The 19,690-nt window shown below is 48.6% G+C and overlaps 2 protein-coding genes and 1 long non-coding RNA gene across 8 annotated transcripts in view; 1 reads left to right on the forward strand and 2 right to left on the reverse strand.

Moving 5' to 3' along the window:
• Positions 1-12,034, forward strand: part of CHD3 (chromodomain helicase DNA binding protein 3) — a 62,194-nt gene extending 50,160 nt beyond the window's left edge. For all 5 annotated transcript variants that reach the window (XM_083580741.1, XM_083580740.1, XM_083580743.1 and 2 more), the window contains exons 28-40: positions 60-193; positions 2,073-2,217; positions 3,043-3,208; positions 3,719-3,837; positions 4,242-4,395; positions 4,862-4,963; positions 5,486-5,626; positions 5,930-6,038; positions 7,026-7,158; positions 7,764-7,959; positions 9,050-9,213; positions 10,092-10,218; positions 11,040-12,034. In XM_083580741.1, the coding sequence (XP_083436867.1) occupies positions 60-193; positions 2,073-2,217; positions 3,043-3,208; positions 3,719-3,837; positions 4,242-4,395; positions 4,862-4,963; positions 5,486-5,626; positions 5,930-6,038; positions 7,026-7,158; positions 7,764-7,959; positions 9,050-9,213; positions 10,092-10,218; positions 11,040-11,137 (1,788 nt within the window). In that variant the 3' untranslated portion in view covers positions 11,138-12,034. The remainder of the gene's footprint in view (positions 1-59; positions 194-2,072; positions 2,218-3,042; positions 3,209-3,718; positions 3,838-4,241; positions 4,396-4,861; positions 4,964-5,485; positions 5,627-5,929; positions 6,039-7,025; positions 7,159-7,763; positions 7,960-9,049; positions 9,214-10,091; positions 10,219-11,039) is intronic.
• A 422-nt stretch (positions 12,035-12,456) lies between these two features.
• On the reverse strand, positions 12,457-13,627 carry LOC310747044. The gene is made up of 2 exons (XR_014540868.1): positions 13,279-13,627; positions 12,457-13,170 (listed from the first exon to the last, which is right to left on the reverse strand). It is a non-coding gene; the product is annotated as an uncharacterized lncRNA (long non-coding RNA).
• Positions 13,628-15,587: 1,960 nt separating this feature from the next.
• RNF227 (ring finger protein 227) lies at positions 15,588-19,609 on the reverse strand. Of its 2 annotated transcripts, XM_083581245.1 has the most exons (3): positions 19,011-19,609; positions 17,769-17,822; positions 15,588-16,987 (listed from the first exon to the last, which is right to left on the reverse strand). In XM_083581245.1, the coding sequence occupies exons 1-2, from the start codon at positions 19,594-19,596 to the stop codon at positions 17,800-17,802; spliced, it is 609 nt and encodes a 202-aa protein (XP_083437371.1). In that variant the 5' UTR covers positions 19,597-19,609; the 3' UTR covers positions 15,588-16,987; positions 17,769-17,799. The 2 variants fall into 2 exon arrangements, with proteins under 2 accessions (XP_083437371.1, XP_083437370.1); XM_083581244.1 differs by lacking the exon at positions 17,769-17,822.
• Positions 19,610-19,690: the final 81 nt, after the last annotated feature.

Here is a 19,690-nt window from a genome sequence, read left to right on the forward strand (position 1 = left end):
AGTAGCCATATTAGTGGCGCTTTGGGGATGACCCTGGCTTTTGTGCCACCTTCCTTCAGGTGCTCGGGTTCAACACCCGCCAGCGAAAGGCCTTCCTGAATGCCGTCATGCGCTGGGGCATGCCTCCACAAGATGCCTTCACCTCCCAGTGGCTGGTCCGGGACTTGCGGGGCAAGACGGAGAAAGAATTTAAGTAGGTGTCTTGTGTGAGATTGGCGTCCTGCGACATTCCACTTCCCAGGGGGAAGAAGGGTTCATCCTGCCTCCTGATTAACAAGTTTTGAGGATCCTCCTGCAAAGCAGCTATAACCAGGGTTGTCTAAACGTCACAGTCCTACTGTACAAGCACAAACACACAGCATCTCAAGATACTTATTTTCATTAAAGGAAAAAAAGCAGACTCTTTCTAGACATTCTGGCCACAAAGATAAGCTTGGCTGCATACCAGCAATGCCTGCTAAAACCTCCAGAGCTCAAGGGAGGCCCATCTTCAGCACTCCCCCTGCCAGTATGAACAACTGGAACGTCTCATACAAAATAAGCAAATGCAAGGAAAGCAGTTTTCAGTCTAATTTGTTCAAGTGCCAGATTTGGCATTTTCAGGTATAGCCTGTACTGACCCTGTACCCTTGGAACAGGGTGGACAGATTAGCCTTAGGACGCTTTTTGCCAAGTGATGGTGGTTCTTACTCATCTGACAAACCCTCCAAACCATTTTTGGGTCTGTGTTTCCTGGAGAGTGAGGTGTAGAGATGACCCTCCCCTCCCTCATGCAGACCCAGAGCAGTCCCTCAGCAAAGGGGGTCTGTGGCCGGGTGCATTGGGGAGCCCAAGCTCTGGCATCTACCAAGCTGACCCACAGTTACAGAGCTATGTGCTCACAGAGTGAAGACAAGGGAAGAAAATCTGATGGCAAATGTGTGGGTCTTTGTCATAGGTGGGGTGTTTGGGTTCAGGTCCACGTTCAGTATTTCTATTCCTTTCCGTTTCCTCCTCTCCCTCCTATCTCATGGTTTGGGTGCTATTGCTTCTGGAAACAAAGGCACTAGAGGTCTGTGACATCACTGCAATCTAGTCACTGGTTAGGAGCTGGCTTTTGCAGATGGACAGCAGCCTATTTCAAAAGATGGTAAGGTGCCATCCACTGCCACAAAGCAAGCTCCTCCTGCTTCAAACCCAAATAACTCTGTTCACAGCAGCTCACCAAATGCAGAGGATAAGAGGAAACCAGCTCAATCGGATCAAAGGTCCATATAGTCCAGCATCGCCCCCCCCACAGTTGCTAGCCAGTTGCCCCAAGTGGGGGAAGTCTACAAGCAGGACATGAGCGCAGTCACTCTCTCCTGCCCAGGATCGCCAGCAATGGGTATTGGAGGCAGGCTGCCTCTGATCCAGGAAGAAGCATACAGCTATTGATAACTGCCTTTAAAGTTGTCCAAATTGGCAGCCATTGGCACATTTTGTTTCTATAGGCACTTTGTGAAGGACTCGCCTTCCATTCATTTTCATTGGATAATCCCACTGATTATGGGGGTGAAGCAAAAGCGCTTCTCCATACATTGCATAATTTCACACAAATTTATCACCCCCTACTTGCTTTTTTTTGAAACTAAAAAGCCCCAGATGCTTGTAGAACCATAGAATGGGACCACAAGTGTCATCGTCCAACACCCTGCTATCACAGCTAAAAAAATCTATTTCATATGGCCTTCTAACCTCCATTTTATAATTTCCAATAAGGAGACTCCGGCACCTTCCCTGGTATTCCAGTCCACTGCCAAACAACTCCTACTATCAGGAAGTTCTTCCTAATATTTTGTCTGAATTTCCTTTCTCATTTAAATCCATGGGTTGGGTCCTGCCCTCTGCAGCAGCAGAAAGCAAGTTTGCTCCATCTTCCATTTGACACCACTTCAGATATTTGTTTTATCTGTTGTAACCTTTCTTCATAGGGGAGTTGCTCGGTCCCCTGAGCATCCATGGGGAAATGTATCAGGATCTTAACTTTGGTGCTCTCCCCGCCCCCCTTGCATAAATTCTCATTAAGCCTGTTGGATTTTATATTTCTTCAGGGCATACGTCTCACTATTCATGAGACACCTCTGCGAGCCTGGGGCTGACGGTTCTGAGACTTTTGCCGATGGGGTGCCCAGGGAAGGTCTCTCGAGGCAGCAGGTCCTGACACGGATAGGTGTCATGTCTCTGGTGAAGAAAAAGGTAGGGAATCTGACCATCAGGGTAGGAAAGTCAGTGGGTGGGTAAAGGGAAATCATCCAGTTCCCTTAAGAAAATATTATGCGTGGGTTTAAGCATGGCTTCTTTCCTCTAAAGGAAAAGGAAGTGTTCTTGAGTATCTTGGTTTTCTTGTTCACCATTAACCAGGTAAATTCCAACTTTCTTCTTTTTGCTTTAAATAACAAGCCAATATTTTAGCCATCCTCCCTCCACAATCCCCATAGCTCTGGTGCAAATAAGCCAGTGCAAATTCAGCTCTAGCATAATATAGTTAATATTATGTGCATTGCAACCTTCAGTTTGAAGAACAGGATGCTTAAAAGACAATTCACTATTTTCTCCAAATTCTCTTCTTGGGAAATTCTAGTCTGTCTCTTATAAGAAGCATATGCTATTATTACCTTACCTCAAATATAGACTTCCCATTCAATAGCCTGGGAAGAAGTAGTGCCCTTATTATTTTCAAAGTATTCCTGGAATTCAGCATCTCTTTGAATTTTAAAATTCTCATCATACAAAAGTGAGATACTTAAATGCCATGAGACCGAACCACAGTTTTTGTCTGCTTTGAGGCTATTAGCATGATTTTTTAAAGGGAATGAAAGGGAATGCCAGTATTTTGTTGTGGGTTTTTTCTGTTTGGAAACATCTTGACTGCAGAATCTCTTCTATGAGAGCCTGACTGAGTCCATGGGATCCTCTTCCCTTCCTCAATATTTCTACTGTTGGGCTTTTTCTTGCAGCCCTTATCTAACACAGCTAAAATGTGTTTGCTCACAGTGAGCTGCATATCTTTTTATATGGCAGGTGCAAGAGTTTGAACACATTAATGGCCGCTGGAGCATGCCTGAATTGATGCCTGACCCCAGCGCTGACTCCAAAAAGTCATCCCGAGCTTCGTCTCCCACCATCAAAACCTCCACCACCACCCCAGACCCCAGCTGCACCAATACCCCCTGCACCTCCAAGCCAGGTATGCCCCCTGGAGCAATGGGAAACTCAGAGCATCTCTTGGTGGGGGGTGGGAGGAACTCCAAATCACTTCCAACCAAGAGGCCAGAGACCCTCCTAATGGGTTCAGAATCTGGCCAATAGGTGAAGGTATTTTCCTTCATGTTGCTAGTCTCTTAGGATTTCTGTCCTGCCATATCTCTGAGCATTGGGGCTGGCTACATTTATTCATTCCAAATAGGTATCATTCTCAAAAGAGCTTAGAATTTTGTCCCTGGGTCTAAGACGAAGTCGCTTTACATTGATACCGGTGTAAATGAAACCAGATTCAGTTTAAGAAGGTGGCTGTATTAATGCTAGCATGCATTAGATAAAAACTTGGTTTGTTAAAATGATAAGCGTCATGTGGATTTGAATGGCTGCAGTTTATCTTGGCTTTGGATTGGTCTTAAGGTATACAGGATTATAGTGCAAATGTGTTTTTGAAGAAGGAGAGGATGACTGACTGTTACCTTGGTGTCCATCCCACCAGCTACCCCGGCTCCCAGTGACAAAGGAGATGGGGCAACCCTGGCAGAAAAGGAGGACCCAGAAGCCAAAGATGAGAAGCCGGAGAAAGAAGCCAAGGGTGGCGAGAAAATGGAGGTTGAGGTTTGTGTTTGTGCAAGGGAGGGGTTCTTTCAGGTGGTCCTCCAAGCAATAGAGCTGGCTGGTTTGGTGTACCTTGTGGGGGGAGATATTTTGGAAGTGTTTTCAAAAGCAGTGCTCCTGGAGAAATTACCAGGATTGTTGGCACTGAAGGCAACAACCAACATTCTGTGGATGTGCCCTGTTCTCTTCTTCCCACTAGTTTTGATATTAAAAGCTTCTGGCCTTTAGAAACAATTCCACTGTTAAGCAGTAGCTCCACCTGCAAACAGTGAAACTTCAACCACACAATCCCCTTTAGTAGCACTACATCATCTCTGATTCACTTCCCTGCTGTGTGGAGTTCCTAGCAATGTATCACTAGCTCAAAGGGTGGTGGAAAATGGTTGTTATTTTGCATTTCTCAGCCTTCAGCCCCCGAGCAGCCCACTTCTGCCACCTTCTCAGGGGAAAAAGCAGAAATGGAGTCGTCCAAGAAGCCCGACCAGGAGGGATTGGCAGCACTTGGGGAGAAGGAGACAGAAGCCGAGCCCGCAGTCAAGGAAGAGAAAGAGAAATTGGGTAAAGATTTATAAGGATGGGGATAGAGGGGGAATGGTTCTAGATGTGAGCACTGAAGACTGTCCTTCTTTGGGAACGTGGGGAAAATGCATTTGAGTAATAAAAGGAAGGTGCAAATGTGCCTCAAGAATCCTCACCTGCTCTTTACTGTCAAGGAATGTGGACCTGAGAAGAGCTTGTCATCAGGGGGAGCTCTAGCCAAACTTCCACCTTGCTTGTATCTTCTCTGGATGGTGTGTGGTGTTGTTGTGGAGGTAGTGTCCATGGTTCTATGGGACGCCCCCCTACATGTGTCATGATAAGCAACCAATGTTCCGTTTTCAAAGAGGGCAAGCAGCTTTGGCTGTTCCTTTTGGGGGGAAATGGTAACAGATTATAGTGAAGATCCTACACAGCACTGTATGACATCAGATACTCCAAATGACCCCCCCCCCCATGCCTCACATTTTCCCTGCACATTCCAAAGTTCCAGATGCTGATCCCGAAAAACTCATGGCAGATGAGAAACCCACAGAGAGTGACGAGAGTAAGGAAAAGGCTGAGGGAGAGGCACAGGAAGTGAAAAAAGGTAACATGGGCTTTATGAGGCAGAAGTGTAGAGGGATGAACCCATATGTGGTCGCAGGGCTTGAACTAAAGAAAGCCCTTTGCAACCTAGAGCTGAATCTGTGTCACCATCCAGGAGTTAGGCAAGTTGGGGGAAATGAGCAGTTTAGGACTCTCACTGGGAAGAGGTCATGTGATACTTTCCAGTTTTTAATTCCCCCTCCCCACATTTTGCCTTGCCCTGGTTTCTGGGAATGGCCCGAAGGCAGGATTTGAAGGTCCTGTTTGGGAAAGGACAAAGGCCACCAGTCTCTGATCCCCCTTCCCACTCCAGAAATTGGCTGACATGTGCAGGGTGACTCCACATGGCCTTGAGGGAGGGAGGCAAGCCTTAGATTTGAGGGTGTGGCTTATGTAGAATTTTGCCAACCCCCTCCAGCGGGGAAGCCTGTGGGGAGGGACACAGAAACTACAGGAGGGGGGTGGAGAATTCAGGGCTTGGTGGCCTCTTTCACCTTCCTGTTCTCACCTTCCCTCTTACAAGAAGAGGCAAAAGCCGAGAGGGAGCCTGGAAAAGAGCCCAAAGCTAGCAGCATCAAAGATGAAAACCGGAACAATGGCAAGAAGGAGGAGAAGACCGAGAAGCCCCGATTCATGTTCAACATAGCCGACGGTGGCTTCACGGGTATGTTGTGGCTTCGGGTGCAGACCCACAATGTGGAGATAAGCCTGTGCTGGAATAGAAAGTGATCTGGCAAGTGTGTGTGTGTGTAGGTGTGTAGAGAGTGGCCCTCTCCCTTGTTTGGGCCAACTAGGGAAAGACGCTCTCTCCCTTAAGTGGATAATGTGTGAACTAGGTCACTTAGTGTGGAAGTAACTTGTACTGTTTGGGTGCCAGCTGGGTCACCTTGTGAAGAGAAGCAATGCACTTAATTTTGCCAGTCGAGAGTAGCACTGACTGGACATCTCTTCCTCCCTCTCTCTTCAGAACTCCACACCCTGTGGCAGAACGAGGAGCGAGCCGCCATCTCCTCCAGTAAGCTTAACGAGATCTGGCACCGCCGACATGACTACTGGCTACTGGCGGGCATCGTCCTGTATCCTTTGACCCAGGAGAGCAGTGTGTGTGTGTGTGTGTGTGTGTGTGTGTGTGTGTGTGTGTGTGTGCTGATTCATGGCAAGTACGGAGAGCCAAGCTCACCTCCTGGAAACCCCTACTTGAGCTCTTCCTCAGCGAAAGGTGCAGCCCTTGGCGAGAGATGTGACAGTACAGAGAGGCGAGTAACAGGATTTGTGCCTAACCTGGGAGTGGGCTTGGTTATGGCACTCTCCTCCAGTATTGGCCACTGGCTGATTCAAAGGGAGATTTGGCACCTTCTGAACAGCTGTCTAGAGCAGGGAAAAGACCCAGCGACTGTTCTCTGTGCTAGGAATTTCCGCTGCTGGCATTCTGTATAGCAAACTTGACTTCAGTGTTTCCCCTTCTTGAATGCTGCTGACAGTGGAGAAAAAGAGTCCTAGCATGGGAGAAGAGCCTAGCAGCTGCTCAGGGGCTGCCCTGCTGCTCCTGGAGGATTATCCAACCATTGCCAAGCAGGCACTAGGACCCAGCATCTTCTCCTTCTAGCCTTGAAAGGAAACGTTCCATAGGCAGTCATCTGCCCAAAAGGTTTTCTCCTAATCATGCCCTGTGATCCCAAGCATCTTTGCCCAGCAGGGCTCAATGGGGCTTCTTCCCCAGGTGTCTTTTAATATTTCATACCAAGTCTGCCACCTCCTCCATTCCTTTATTTCTGAGGGAAACAAAGGTTCAAACGCTTTTTCTTGCTGTTGTATGCTTTTTTATGTTTATGGAGCTGTGTGAGTTGACAGGAAACAGCAGATCCAGACTTTCTCTCATAGCCTCAGGGCTGGGAAAGGCATTTTATGGCGTCTTGGTTCAGAGTAGATAACCATGCAGAACCATAAGCTATAGACTGTGACTTCATGCCAGGCAGTTCCTTGTTCCCCTGCCTTGCTGGGAAGTGGCAGTGGGTTCCCTGTGGCCTGTGAAGATTCCTTAATGCCCCTGCACCTCTCTACAGTCACGGCTACGCTCGCTGGCAGGATATCCAGAATGACAACCAGTTTGCCATCATCAATGAGCCCTTTAAGACCGAAGCCAACAAGGGAAACTTTTTGGAGATGAAGAACAAGTTCCTTGCCAGAAGATTCAAGGTGTGGATGAATTGATGGGACCAGACAATAGAATCAAGGGCTTGGGGCCAGTTGGCAGTCACAGAGCACGGCTACTTCAGGCATAGCAGTCTGTGTAATTCAAAAGCTTGCTTTTAGCATTTTGAAGCTAAAGTTGAAGCTGCGTTAACGTTGGCAGTGTAACCAGAGGTTGCCAATCTGAGGACGACGATGTCAGCGGCTTCTGAAATAAACCAGCCGTATATCCAGATAATTATATATTTCCACAATCGCAAATGTGTTTTGGGGTGCAAAATAATCTCAGCTTTTGTAAACAGGTTTCTAGTCCTTATGGTTTTGAAAATAAGTTTGAATCTAATGCCTGGGGAGAACCTGAAATCCTTAAAGTGGGGTAGTGGAGGTGTAAGCCTTTCAGGGGTACTTCAGTATTCTGCATAGTTTAATTTCCCTCTTTGTGGCTTAGAAGAGCCAGAATTAACTGGATTTGTTTAAACTAATCAGTACTGAAGAATCTGCAAATTATTGCCCAGTCCTGGTTTTGGTTACCTTGAGAGGAAAGCCACGTTGGGCCAAATGGCAGTTTTTCAAAGCACCTCATTTTCCATCTCTCCATTTCCTTCCTTCAGCTTCTGGAGCAAGCCCTGGTGATTGAAGAGCAGCTGCGGAGAGCCGCCTACCTGAACATGACTCAGGACCCCAGCCACCCGGCCATGGCCCTCAACACCCGCTTTGCCGAGGTGGAGTGTTTGGCCGAGAGCCACCAGCACTTGTCCAAGGAATCTCTGGCTGGCAACAAGCCTGCCAACGCCGTCCTGCACAAGGGTAAGAGGCGGGCGGGTAGGAGGGCCCGGAGAGGACAGTCCATGTGAACCCCCTACACCCCGCCCCCCGCGCCTCTGTGCAGCGTCCTCCTTCTGTACCACATTCTGAATCCATTAAAGTGCGGTTGTGATCAGAAAAGCCGCTGTGTACAGTTGTCTCCTTGATCCTGCTCTGTGTATCTCTGGTGTATCTGCTTTGGTCTATCCATGGAGTATCCACAAATATCTTCTGAGTATCTGCCAACAATCCTTTGTGTGCTTGCTGGACATCTGCAAAACATCTTTTTATCTTCTGAACATTTCCCCTCTCCTCTCTGTCCCAAGCATGACTGCTGAGTAGTCCACTGAGTATCTTTCGGTGTAGCAGTGGAATTATGCCCTCCAGACTGTCCTCTTACACAATCATATTCAGTGCTTTTGATGTATCTTTTCTTTTTTTAAAGTCCCCATAAAATTCTCTTGAGTTTCACATGGAGCGCTTCTGAGATACCTGGCTCCATGCACTTTTAAGTATCACTTGTGTATTTCTCCACCAAATATTCTGTGAGTAGCACTGGTTCACATTTGTCCCCATCCACGTGTCTCTTAAATATTTTGCTGTCTCTGGTACATTTCTCAAGTATATCTGGTTTGTTTTCCTGTGAGTTTCTCTGGTGTGTCCCCCACTCTCCCAAATACTGTGTGCGCATCCCTTGCATTTAGTCTCCCATCTTGGTGCATTCATTTCCCTCCATCTGCTTGGACTCATCCGAGAGTCTCCAGTGCCTGGTAGCTATCCTTTGGGAGAGTATTTCCTCTGCGCTTGGTGATGAACAATCTGGCAAGTCTGCCGAATCCCTTCTCTATGATGGGTGGGCAGAAAGAGTGGATAGATCTTCTAGCTTGTTTTAGGAGTGTCCATGGAGTGAGTTTGACTCAGGGGCAAATCTCACGCTGCTGCCCCAGCCCCCATGAACTTGGTGAAATGCAGGATAGGTTTGGCAAGGGGTTCTTGGGTTCCAGGAGAGGTCGCCTGTTAACCTGGGCTCTGCCCCCCCTGACAGATTTCGGTCTCTTTCTCCTTCTGTCTCCTCCTTTCTCTCTCCTACCAGTGCTGAACCAGCTTGAGGAGCTTCTCAGTGACATGAAAGCGGATGTGACGCGCCTGCCAGCCACACTCTCTCGCATCCCTCCAATTGCCGCCCGCCTCCAGATGTCCGAACGCAGCATCCTCAGCCGCTTGGCAAGCAAGGGGAACGAGACGCAGACTGCCCCGGTAACCGTCCGCTCCCTGCTCCACTCTCGTTTCCCTGACTAGCCAGTGAAGTGGGGTGGAGGGCAGCTCACAACAGGGCCTAACATGGTTTTGCTTCTATTGGTGTGAAGGCAGCCTGGAACACAACTGATAAAACAGGTTGTGAAACTTTTAAGACTTGGAGGGATGGTCCTTCCAGACAGACATACAGTGGTGCCCCGCAAGACGAACGCCTCGCAAGACGAAAAACCCGCTAGACGAAAGGGTTTTTCCGTTTTGGAGGCGCTTCGCAAAACGAATTTCCCTATGGGCTTCCTTCGCAAGACGAAAGCCCATAGGGAAATCTCCAGGACAGCGGGGAAGTGCAGCGCGTCTTCCCCACTGTCCTCGGACCTCCTCCGAAGGCTGGCGGTGGGGCGGAGAGACCTTCTCCCCGCACCAGCCTTCGGATGGCTGTCCTGAAGACTTGCGGTGGGAGGAGGGTTTTCCTTCCCACCGCCAACATTCAGAATGCTGTTCTGAATGTTGGCGGTGGGGAGGAAAAACCCTCCTCCCACCGCAAGCCCCGGGAACAGAGGAGAAGCGCTGTGCGCCTTCCCCTCTGTTCCCGTACCTGTCCTGAAGGCTTGCGGTGGGGAGAAAAGCCCTTCTCCGCACCGCCAGCCTGGCAAGCGGTCTCCATAGGAACGCATTAATTGATTTTCAATGCATTCCTATGGGAAACCGTGCTTCGCAAGACAAAAAACTCGCAAGAAGAAAAAACTTGCGGAACGAATTAATTTCGTCTTGCGAGGCACCACTGTATTATTACCACCTGTTCTCTTGTGGCATTTCTCTGCATTGTGGCTGGAGTTCAGTTGCCCTCTCCCTCTTCTTTTTCCCCCCTTCTCTTCTTACAGGCCTTCCCTCCTGGGCCCTATGCCACCCCTCCAAGCTTTGGGGGCTCCTTTGGTGCCACCCCTGGCGGAACGCTCCCCACTATGGGTGCCAACTACAGCCAAATGCCAACTGGCTCCTTCATCACAGGTTGGTTGTGGGTGAGTGGGGAAAGAGCAGGCAAGAGCAAATCGAAACTGCATGTGGCATCTCTGACCACAGTTCACCCCCCCACCCCCACTGTTGTGGGTGCAGCGGAGGCGGGGATTTTGTCTCCTTCCCGGACCAAAATACATCCTTAGAGCAACAAATCAGAATGAGCATTTTTGATATTCTGGCATTCCTGTCTTTGACATGGGACCCTAGATAGCATTCTCTGATCCAGTCACTAACCAGACTCATACCTACTTAACAATGAAACCCATCGAGGAATGAAGATTCCTGGGTAGTCTGGGGGAAGAAGGGTCAATAAATGGGTGTTGAAGGAAGTCGAGCAATCGTAGCTTCTCTCCTTGGCTCAAGGATGTCAGAACAGGGACGGTGATGAGGGATTTACATGGTTGGTTGTTTTTTTCAGTGCCCCTAAAAAATGGTATACAGCAAAATACGTTTGGCATTTTATGATTTTATTAAATTTCACCACCACCCTGCACAATACCATTTTGAGGCTTTGCCTCTTTTTCTCCTTTCTGATGCTGATGGAGGCTTTCTAAAAAGTTTAGAACATGTGAGCGGGGAAAGAAGTGTGTTTTGTGGTTGCTAGCCAAAACAGCAGCTTCTGTGGTCAGAAGTGGGTTATGTAATGGTGGCGACTTACAGCGGGGGATGGCTCTCACCACCAGTATGCCCTCCTCCTCTTGTTCCTTCTTCAGTGGGCAAGAGGGAGCACCAAGCAAGAGTTGGGAGCTGCATGTCTGAGTCGTCCCTCCAGCTAACCCTGCCTTTTTCTCTCTCTGCTTGTGCAACTGCAGCCAACGGTCCCCCTGTGATTGTGAAGAAGGAAAAAGAAGGAGAGAGCCTGGAGAAGAAAGAGGCGAAAAGTGGGGAGGTGATTTGCATAGACGACTGATGGGGCACCTGGGCTAACTTGCCTACCTGGTCGCTTCTGGACAGGTCCTGCCTCTGGCAGAAGGGAGGGGCACGTGGTTCCCCTCGAGCCTCTCCTCTTTTATTTTCTGATCACGTTGGTGGCTTTGCCTGGGCGGTGGGGAGGGTGGGTGAATAATGCCCACCTCAACCTCCTGTGTTAGATTTAGTTGCTGTCTCCCAAGCACCTCCTCTCTCCCTTCTTGGGTGTGGGGAGGCAGGTCTCAAAACCAGCCGGGGATAAATGTTTGGGAGCCAGGACCCATCTGGGTTCTGTTTCTGGCCAGAGGCTTTTAAGTGGAATTGGAATTAGGCTCCCAGGGCTCCACCTTTGGAGTCTCCTGCTTGTGACAGGGGAGGGGGGCTGCCTGCCTTGCGGCATTAGCTCCTGGCAGTGCTGAACCTTTGAGAAGCACTGCAAAGTGACTCTATAAATATGAATATATATATAATGTATACACACTCATCCTGTATGTTTAACCCCCTTCCCACTTGTGCTTGGACCCCTTGCAGGGGCGATAATGGGGCAGTCTGGGGAGGGGGACACACTCCCTAGCCATGTTCTGTTCTGAGAACGCATAGTGTGGGGAGCAAACTCCACCACCATCTCCCTGCATCTGGAACTCTGGGGAAGCCAGATCCCGAAGGTGCGCTCCTTCCAGGAGTGTCCCCTGCTTTGAGCGGGCGGGCAAGGGGGCTGCCTCTTTCCCCATCCTTCCTGCCAGCCTCTTCCTTAGAAGCAAGTTGTTGGAGGAGGGGGGGGCAGGGAGAAGGGGCAACAGGAGGGCCAGCTCTGCACTCCTGGATTTTGTTGCCGGATCTCAAGTCACTTCTTGTTTAAATCTTACAGAATAAAGGCACTGTTTCCTTGGCTACATCACCTGGGTGCGTTGTGCCTCCTTTGTGTGGGTGGCTTGGAAGAAATGGGGCTCTGGCAGTGCTTGAAAGGGGAGGCTAGGTTTGCTGTTGCGTCATTTGTTTCCACTGCAGTTTCTGTGTCATTTTCACATAATCTAAAAGGTTGCTTTGGCACATTTAAAAAAGGTACACATAAGCGTTGAAGATGAAATTTGTTAGCAGTTGTGTGTGCTGGGCTTACAGTGCTCTCCGCCATCTGCACCTTTGCAAAATATGAACATGCTGTGACTTACACATGGATTTAATGTAAGCACTTTTCCATGCAAGACTGTTAAGAGATGAAACGAGGCTTGAAGAAATGGGGTGAATAGCAGCATTTGCCTTTCTCGTGCAGAGGAGTTTGGAAATGTTCAGCCCTTGTTATTGAAGAGGGGAAAATGGGTATGTAGGAACAGCTCAAGATTATTTTTATTTATTTTTTCAGGTTTCCTCCCACCTCTCCTCTTGGTGTAAATGGCAGCTCACACCCACAATAAAACACATACGTTAAGGCAAGTGGCAATCTACAAGCCAAAAGCAGAGCAGGCAAAGCCCATAAATGAAGCCAGCCGCCAATTAAGAAAAATGAGTAATGACTAAAATACAGGCAAAGACCCATGTAAATCCAGTGCTCTTTACCTGTTGGCAAAAGGAGGGTGAGGGCCTGGCGGGACTCCCTGGGAAGGGCATTTCAGAGCCTGCGCTCTGAGCTTGAAGACAAGGAGTGCAATACAGATGCCAAAAAGGTCCCCAAAGCTTGAGATTGCTCAGGACTAGGCATGGAAGGAGAAGGTTGCTGTTTTATATGCTCTCAACCATTTACACTAAAGATTGGCAATGGGGAAGAAAAGGAGATGATGTCCAAATTCGGCCTCTGGCCATCCACCAGCAAGTCCCATTTCTGGGACATCAGGAGGAAGCTGCAGGGTCCGAGTGAGGTTCTTTGTGTGGTGCAGGTGCAAAGCAGGAGGGGGGCAGAAATGAAGATGGTCTGGCTTTGCGCTTCAGTGCAGCCATATAGGCCATTTAGAGATTCCACTCTTGAAAGCTCTTGATAGTTCAGTTGGTAGAGCATGATGAGCCTCGTGGTCTGAAATTCTATGAAAGAAAACAAGACGACTAAAGAAAAAAAAGCAAGTGGTGAAGTTTATGGCACAAGCTAGGAACCCTTCCCACCAGCAGAGGTCAGCCTAACCCTCTGCGAAAAGCTCTGCAGGAAAATCTAACCTTTTGTTCCAGCCACTGAAGTTCTGAGAAAGCCATGGCAAGGTACAGCTTCTGCGAAGGGACTGAACGAGAATCACAGGCAACCAGGCTCTTTCTGTTCAGCTATCTGGAGCATCTCTCATCAGGGTAGCCTCTTTGATGTCTTCACCCACCCAGCTGTCCTGACCCATCACAGATTGTAAGAGCATTACCAAAAAGAAATTTACAAGGGTTTTCTTTCGCCAAACTGTTGAACACCCAGCTTTTCTGGCACATACTGCTTTTTAAAAAGAAAAAAAGGGGGTCACACTGCCATGCAAAACATCTGGAGGACACCAGGTTGGGCAAAGGCTGCTTGGCTGAATTCCTATTGGTGCAATAGAGGAAACTAGGAAGTGTCACGGTGTTTAGTCAGACCGTTGGGCAACCAAGCTCAGTTCCATTGACATGTGACTGGCAATAGTTTGACAGTGTTTCACACCAAAGCCTTCACCTGAGAGTTATTGCTGAAATTAAGCCAATCTCACACATGGATTTAGTTATAGCAACCCATTATGTACCTCCCATACTCTATGAAAATTCAGTAGATTTATTCATATTGTTATGTTTCTTTCCTACTTTTTAACAAGTACAGGAGGGAAAATGAGCAAGACACGTTGCTCCATGTATCAATATTAACCCTTAACTTGCAGCAAAAAGCTCCACTTGCTAGATGAATTCTGCATTCTTCAACTCCTGGGTCACAGCAGCAACATTGCCACAGTAACAAAATATATATGGTGTAAAAAAAATCAAAAGTAGGACCCTTGTAGGAACTTTGGGTTGAAAGTGTGTCCTAGGACTGAAAATGTTTGAGGACTAGTGCCATAAATCAGGAGTTGCCAACCTTTTTGGACCAATGGGGGCATCAGTCACAAATGGTGGGCTCGCATAACACAAAAGTAGAGATACAGCCCCCAATAACATTATGCTTACCATGGGAATCAGCTATGTCCAGGTGTGTCTTTTTAAGAAAAAAAGACCTGTGGCACTTCAGGTGTATCAGTGTAACCCATTTTAGGCATCAAGCTGACCCAAATCCTGCCCCAAATTCTCCTTTGGAGTTGTAGACTCACCGTTCACATGCTGGGCTTGGCTTGTTAACAGGTTGCTCTCCCGATCACACGCCACTGCCTCAAGGCGATTTCCAGCTTCATTTCCAAAATGAGGCTTCCTTGGCCGCCAAAAGTTTGAGTCACTTCCCTCCACGTTTGCTGCATCTGTTTGTGTCTGGCTGCGGGCAAGGGTGGACTAGCCAGAGTGAGTCACGCAGATGCCACCCACACAGGCCCATTAAAAGCAGCCCTTGTCCCTAGTCATGGGAGAGAGGCTGGTTGCAGAGTCCAGAGCGATGATTAAACAGGATATGATGGCTTGGAAATTGCTGCAATCCTCTGGATGGGGAAACCAGAATCGGAAGGAGCCAGGGACAGGTGTGCTAAAGCAAGGAACGCAGCAGCCTGAGTCACCCAGGTGGAGAATTTGCAGGCTGCAGGGAAGACACACGCATAGGTCTCATCTACTCAAGGTGTTGGGAAATGGCAGATCCCACCTGGCTAGTCAAAACTGCAATATTGTCAAGCTCTTTTGAATGCAGTGTGGTTTAAGTGTCAGACTAGGACCTTGGAGAAACCAGGGTTCAAATCCACACATGGTCATGAAGCTCACCTGGTGACCTTGGGCCAGTCATTGCCTCTCAGCCAAACCTACCTCACAGGGTTGCGAAGATGAAACTGAGGGAAAACTATGCCATCCTGAACTCCTAAGTGAATAGGTGGGATATAAATGTAATTAATAAAAAACTGTAAACTATTTGCCCCCTTCCTACTTTAAGAACCAATTAAGTCTTTTACATCCATCGTCCCCCAAATTTAGACCTTTTCCTCACCTTGAGCCCCTGCTTCAAGAGCTCACAAACCTTCTGGACCCTGAGCAGCCTTTCAGATATTTTGGTTTATGACCTGTATCAGCCCTGCCCATTTACAAGGTTTTTGCTGCCATGTCAAAACTAGGAGGTGGGGCACTGCATTCTGCTGACCCAAGACAAAGGCTTGTCTCAAGGCAGGTGCAGCCCCCCTACATCAACAAAGGCCCAGAAATCTTTTAGGTTGGTAAAATGATTCCTAAACAGTGTGCTGTGGAAAAGCTGGTAATCTGTGGACCGAGGGGTTTTGCTTGGCTGCCAAGATTTGGAATCAAGATGTAGGTCAGAATTCAATTGGTGAGGTCCTTTAACTGATGTGTTTCAGACTAAGGGGCTCTTTACAAAACCAAAAAGATAACCACCAAAATAATAGTTCCACTCTTGGGTTTTTATTAAAATTAAATAAGTTACAATTGGCAAAACGGGGAAGAATTATAAATATGAAATTATTAAGTATGCCAAACACATTTCACAGAAATGCTTCTTTAAAAAACAACAAACCAACACTTAAATAATTTCCTTGTCAGGAAGAACGCAGTATCTAGCTAGGAGAGGCCGACTGCCTCTTCTGATACTTTTCACATCTGAGATTTCCAAAATGGGAGAGCCTGCAGAATCTGTTCTGTAGTTCGTAATGAATGCAGCAAAAGAAAACGGTGTTGGTCGGAGGAAGCACAAGCCAAACCAACAGTCACAAGGATTATGACGCCTGCTTACAGCCTGGATGGTCTTCTCAAAGGATCTTTGGTCAAATAAACTTTTACTTCAGTTACTCATCTGAAAAACTAGGAAACAACCTGAACTTTGTGTCAAAAAACATGTTGCAACAGAGGGGGGGAAAAACCTTAGTAAGAACTGGATAATATACCAAAATATTCCCATGAAGCCATTTAACCAAATTTGTTTCGCCCTCAGGTATGCGGTCTGAGGGCGAAAAAAAGCCAAACATGAAAGATGTAGCTTGCAAGACTGAAAACAGAATATACATACACACAGGGATTGCAAGGCACAGTATTTCCATTCTTGATCTCATACAATGGCACATGCTAAATTTTGTTAAAATGGCTACTTTGCAGTAGGAAAGCAAAGTACTATGAGTGCCAAAATATACGTTCAAATTGTAAGCCATCCAATCTTGGCTGCATCCATCCCATTTTTGCCAGAGTGCACGTAAGAGGGTACCTTCAGAAAGTAATCTCGTGTATGCCCCCTCAGTTTTTCGAAAGGTACATAGACAATGGAAAACTTTCCATGGTTCAGAACCATGTTAAACAACCTATGTGCAAGATAAATTGACTGCAAGTCAGCCTTCAAGACACAGACTTAGTCCAGAAGAGATGTAATCTTGTATCACATATGACAGGTCATCCTCCACTTTCTGCTGCTATCTTCCACATTCTGCTCCATTTCAGGAGACAGAAGCTGTGAGGGGAGAAGGGATGAAAGAGTTTCTGTAGCTCCTCTTGGGTCATCTGTCTGCAATGGCCTCCATGGAGTCATAAGGAATAGCACCTTCCTGAGTAGCATGGTGAAAATCTGTCGCATGGTAACCAGAAGAACAGTGCATCACCTCATTCATCCTGCACGTGCTGCAGGGAAAGGACACCCCATGGGTGGACAAAGGATGCTTCATCAAAGCCTTGAAGGTGCAAGCTGGCTACTCTTCTGATGTAGCAAGCTCATAAAAGCTTGTTGATTCCAAGCCAGCCACTTTTCAGATGATGTAGCAAGTCATGAGTGCCAAGTCCTTTATTTCAGGGCCATAGGCTGCACAGGAGAGAAAAAGAAAGCCACTGGTGTGAACTATAATTGGGGACCCATAAATATTTAAAACCGCTAATGCCAAAGCTTATGTCCGTCAGCACAAGCCTAATTCAGGAGCCTCATATTAAAGCAAGAAAGTGTTTCACCTGAACCGCCATCCTGACCCAACTTTGCATCATGGAGGCAAGGGAAAGCAAGTGCTCAGTCAAGGGACTGGCACACTTTTAAGTATATAGTTGTAAGAAGTTAGAGTACACTCCAGCCCCAAAGGGAGATGGGACTCGTCTACAATAGTTTTGTCTACCAATACATCCCTGCTCTAGCTCACTTGCTCAATTTCCCATCTTGACATATGAATATGAAACCTGGGGATCCTCTCCACCATCATCACCCTACAGAAGAAAACTCAATGTGGTGATGAACTGTTGCACAGAAGGGGGTAATTTAACATTGCCTGCTGGCCCCCATCCTGACCTCCATACACTGCTCAGCACCCACATGCAGAAAAGCTGACCAACACCTGGATTTTGAAAAAAGCATTGACATTTAACATACATAAACTATACGTCAATATAGTCAACTCCGTGATATCAGTAAAATGGAGATTAAGGACCTGGCCAGCAGGATTGCTTGCTTGCTCCAAACTGACACATCTTATAACCGTGCTGCCACTCAATTAAAGGAAACCTTGCCCAACTAATCCCATTTTGGTCAATCAATGAAATCTACATAAAGTTTCAAAGCAAGAAAGTTTCCTTTTTAAAAAAGAAGAAAGAAGACCCACAAGTCAGATGCAGGAGGCAGCAGGCAGCACCTCAGAAGGCCAGGCGTGTTAAGTCTGTCAAAGCAAAAGCGAAGATGGGCTTAAAAGGCAAGCATTTATAGCGACTAAAAGCTTTTGTGGAGAGGCCACGTCGCAGCAAAGTGTTACACCCACTAGCCCAAACATGCGTACACATCTCTCAAGGTGAGCAGCACTTCATGCACCTGGCAAGGCAGACTCCTGCCAACAAGCAAGGCCTGCTAAGCCCCTCGAGACTCCTGGGCTATTTGTTCCTTCCACCCTTATGATGAGCCTCACTCCCTGTGGCTTTCCATTATTCTGTTTTAAAAAGCTTATTGAAAACAAATGTTTTACTAATAATTATTTTAAAAAATTAATCGCAATGACATGAGGTTGAATCCTGAAAAGACAGAAGTACTGTTTTTGGGGGACAGGGGGTGGGGGACTCCCTGGTCCTGAATGGGGTAATTGTGCCCCTGAAGGACCAGGTGCGCAGCCTGGGAGTCATTTTGGACTCACAGCTGTCCATGGAGGCGCAGGTTAATTCTGTGTCCAGCGCGGCTGTCTACCAGCTCCACCTGGTATGCAGGCTAAGACCCTCCCTGCCTGCGGACTGTCTCGCCAGAGTGGTGCATGCTCTAGTTTTCTCCCGCTTGGACTACTGCAACGCGCTCTACGTGGGCTACCTTTGAAGGTGACCCGGAAACTGCAATTAATCCAGAATGCGGCAGCTAGACTGGTGACTGGGGCAGCTGCCGGGACCACATAACACTGGTCCTGAGAGATCTGCATTGGCTCCCAGTACGTTTCCATGCACAATTCAAAGTGTTGGTGCTGACCTTGAAAGCCCTAAACGGCCCCGGTCCTTTATACCTGAAGGAGCGTCTCCACCCCCATCGCTCAGCCTGGACACGGAGGTCCAGCGCCGAAGTCCTTCTGGCGGTTCCCTCATTGCGAGAAGTGAGGTTACAGGGAACCAGGCAGAGGGCCTTCTTGGTGGTGGCACCCGCCCTGTGGAACGCCCTCCCTTCAGATGTGAAGGAAATAAGCAGCTATCGTCTCTTTAAAAGACATCTGAAGGCAGCCCTGTTTAGGGAAGTTTTTAATATTTAATGCCGTGCTGTTTTTAACACTTGATTGGGAGCCGGCTGGGGAAACTCAGCCAGATGGGCGGGGTATAAATAATAAATTATTATTATTATTAAGACCACGCCCCCCTACCGCATGAGAAGAGGCACTCACGGTTGATTGGTGGTCTCCGCCTGGGAGGCACGGACCTGCTCCGGCCACGCCCTCTCCTGCTCCGCGCAGGCGCATCGCTGTCCCCACTCCCTCCCTTCAGGAGTCTCTTCAGCGCCCTCCACAGGCGCCACTGGCCGGCCTCGCCGTCGTCGCCCTCCTCGTCGCCGCCGTCCTCTTTCTCCCCCAGGCGCTCCTCGGCCTTGCTCCCGCCGCCGGCCCCTTGCTTCTCGAGGCGGACGACGCGCTGCCAGAGCTCGGCGTCGATGGGCGGCAGGACGAGGCGGCGGCGGTTGCCCGTCAGCCCCGCGCTCCCGCGCCTGACGCCGGCCACGAGGAAGTTGCCGCGCTCGCGCAGCGAGGTGACGGTGCGGCAGTAAGGGCACGTGACCTCCTCCCACCAGCCCTCGCGCGCCAGCTGGCACACGCAGGCGCTGCAGATCACGTGGCGGCAGCGGGAGGGCTTCCACGAGCCGTGCGCGCCCCCCAGGCGGCGCGGCGCGCGGCCGCAGCGGTCGTAAGGCATGCAGCAGATGCCGCACTCCAGGTCCTCGGAGGCGCCGCCCTCTTCGCGCTCGTCCACGGCCATAGCCTCCTCTGCCTTGGCTTGAAACGGACCCTTGCGCGCTTACCCGTAGCCCGCGAGGCGCGCGAGCCAACTGAAGGGCGCCTCTCGCCGGCTG

The sequence above is a fragment of the Podarcis filfolensis genome (assembly GCF_964270895.1).
Source record: "Podarcis filfolensis genome assembly, chromosome: 13".
In the NCBI taxonomy this organism is placed as follows: domain Eukaryota; kingdom Metazoa; phylum Chordata; class Lepidosauria; order Squamata; family Lacertidae; genus Podarcis; species Podarcis filfolensis.

Coding starts and splice junctions, on each gene's coding strand:
- RNF227 (XM_083581244.1), bottom strand. CDS start 19,596: ATGGCCGTGGACGAGCGCGAAGAGGGCGGCGCCTCCGAGGACCTGGAG. Junction 16,988..19,010: donor GCGGAGACCACCAATCAACC/GTGAGTGCCTCT, acceptor TCTCCTGTGCAG/CCTATGGCCCTGAAATAAAG.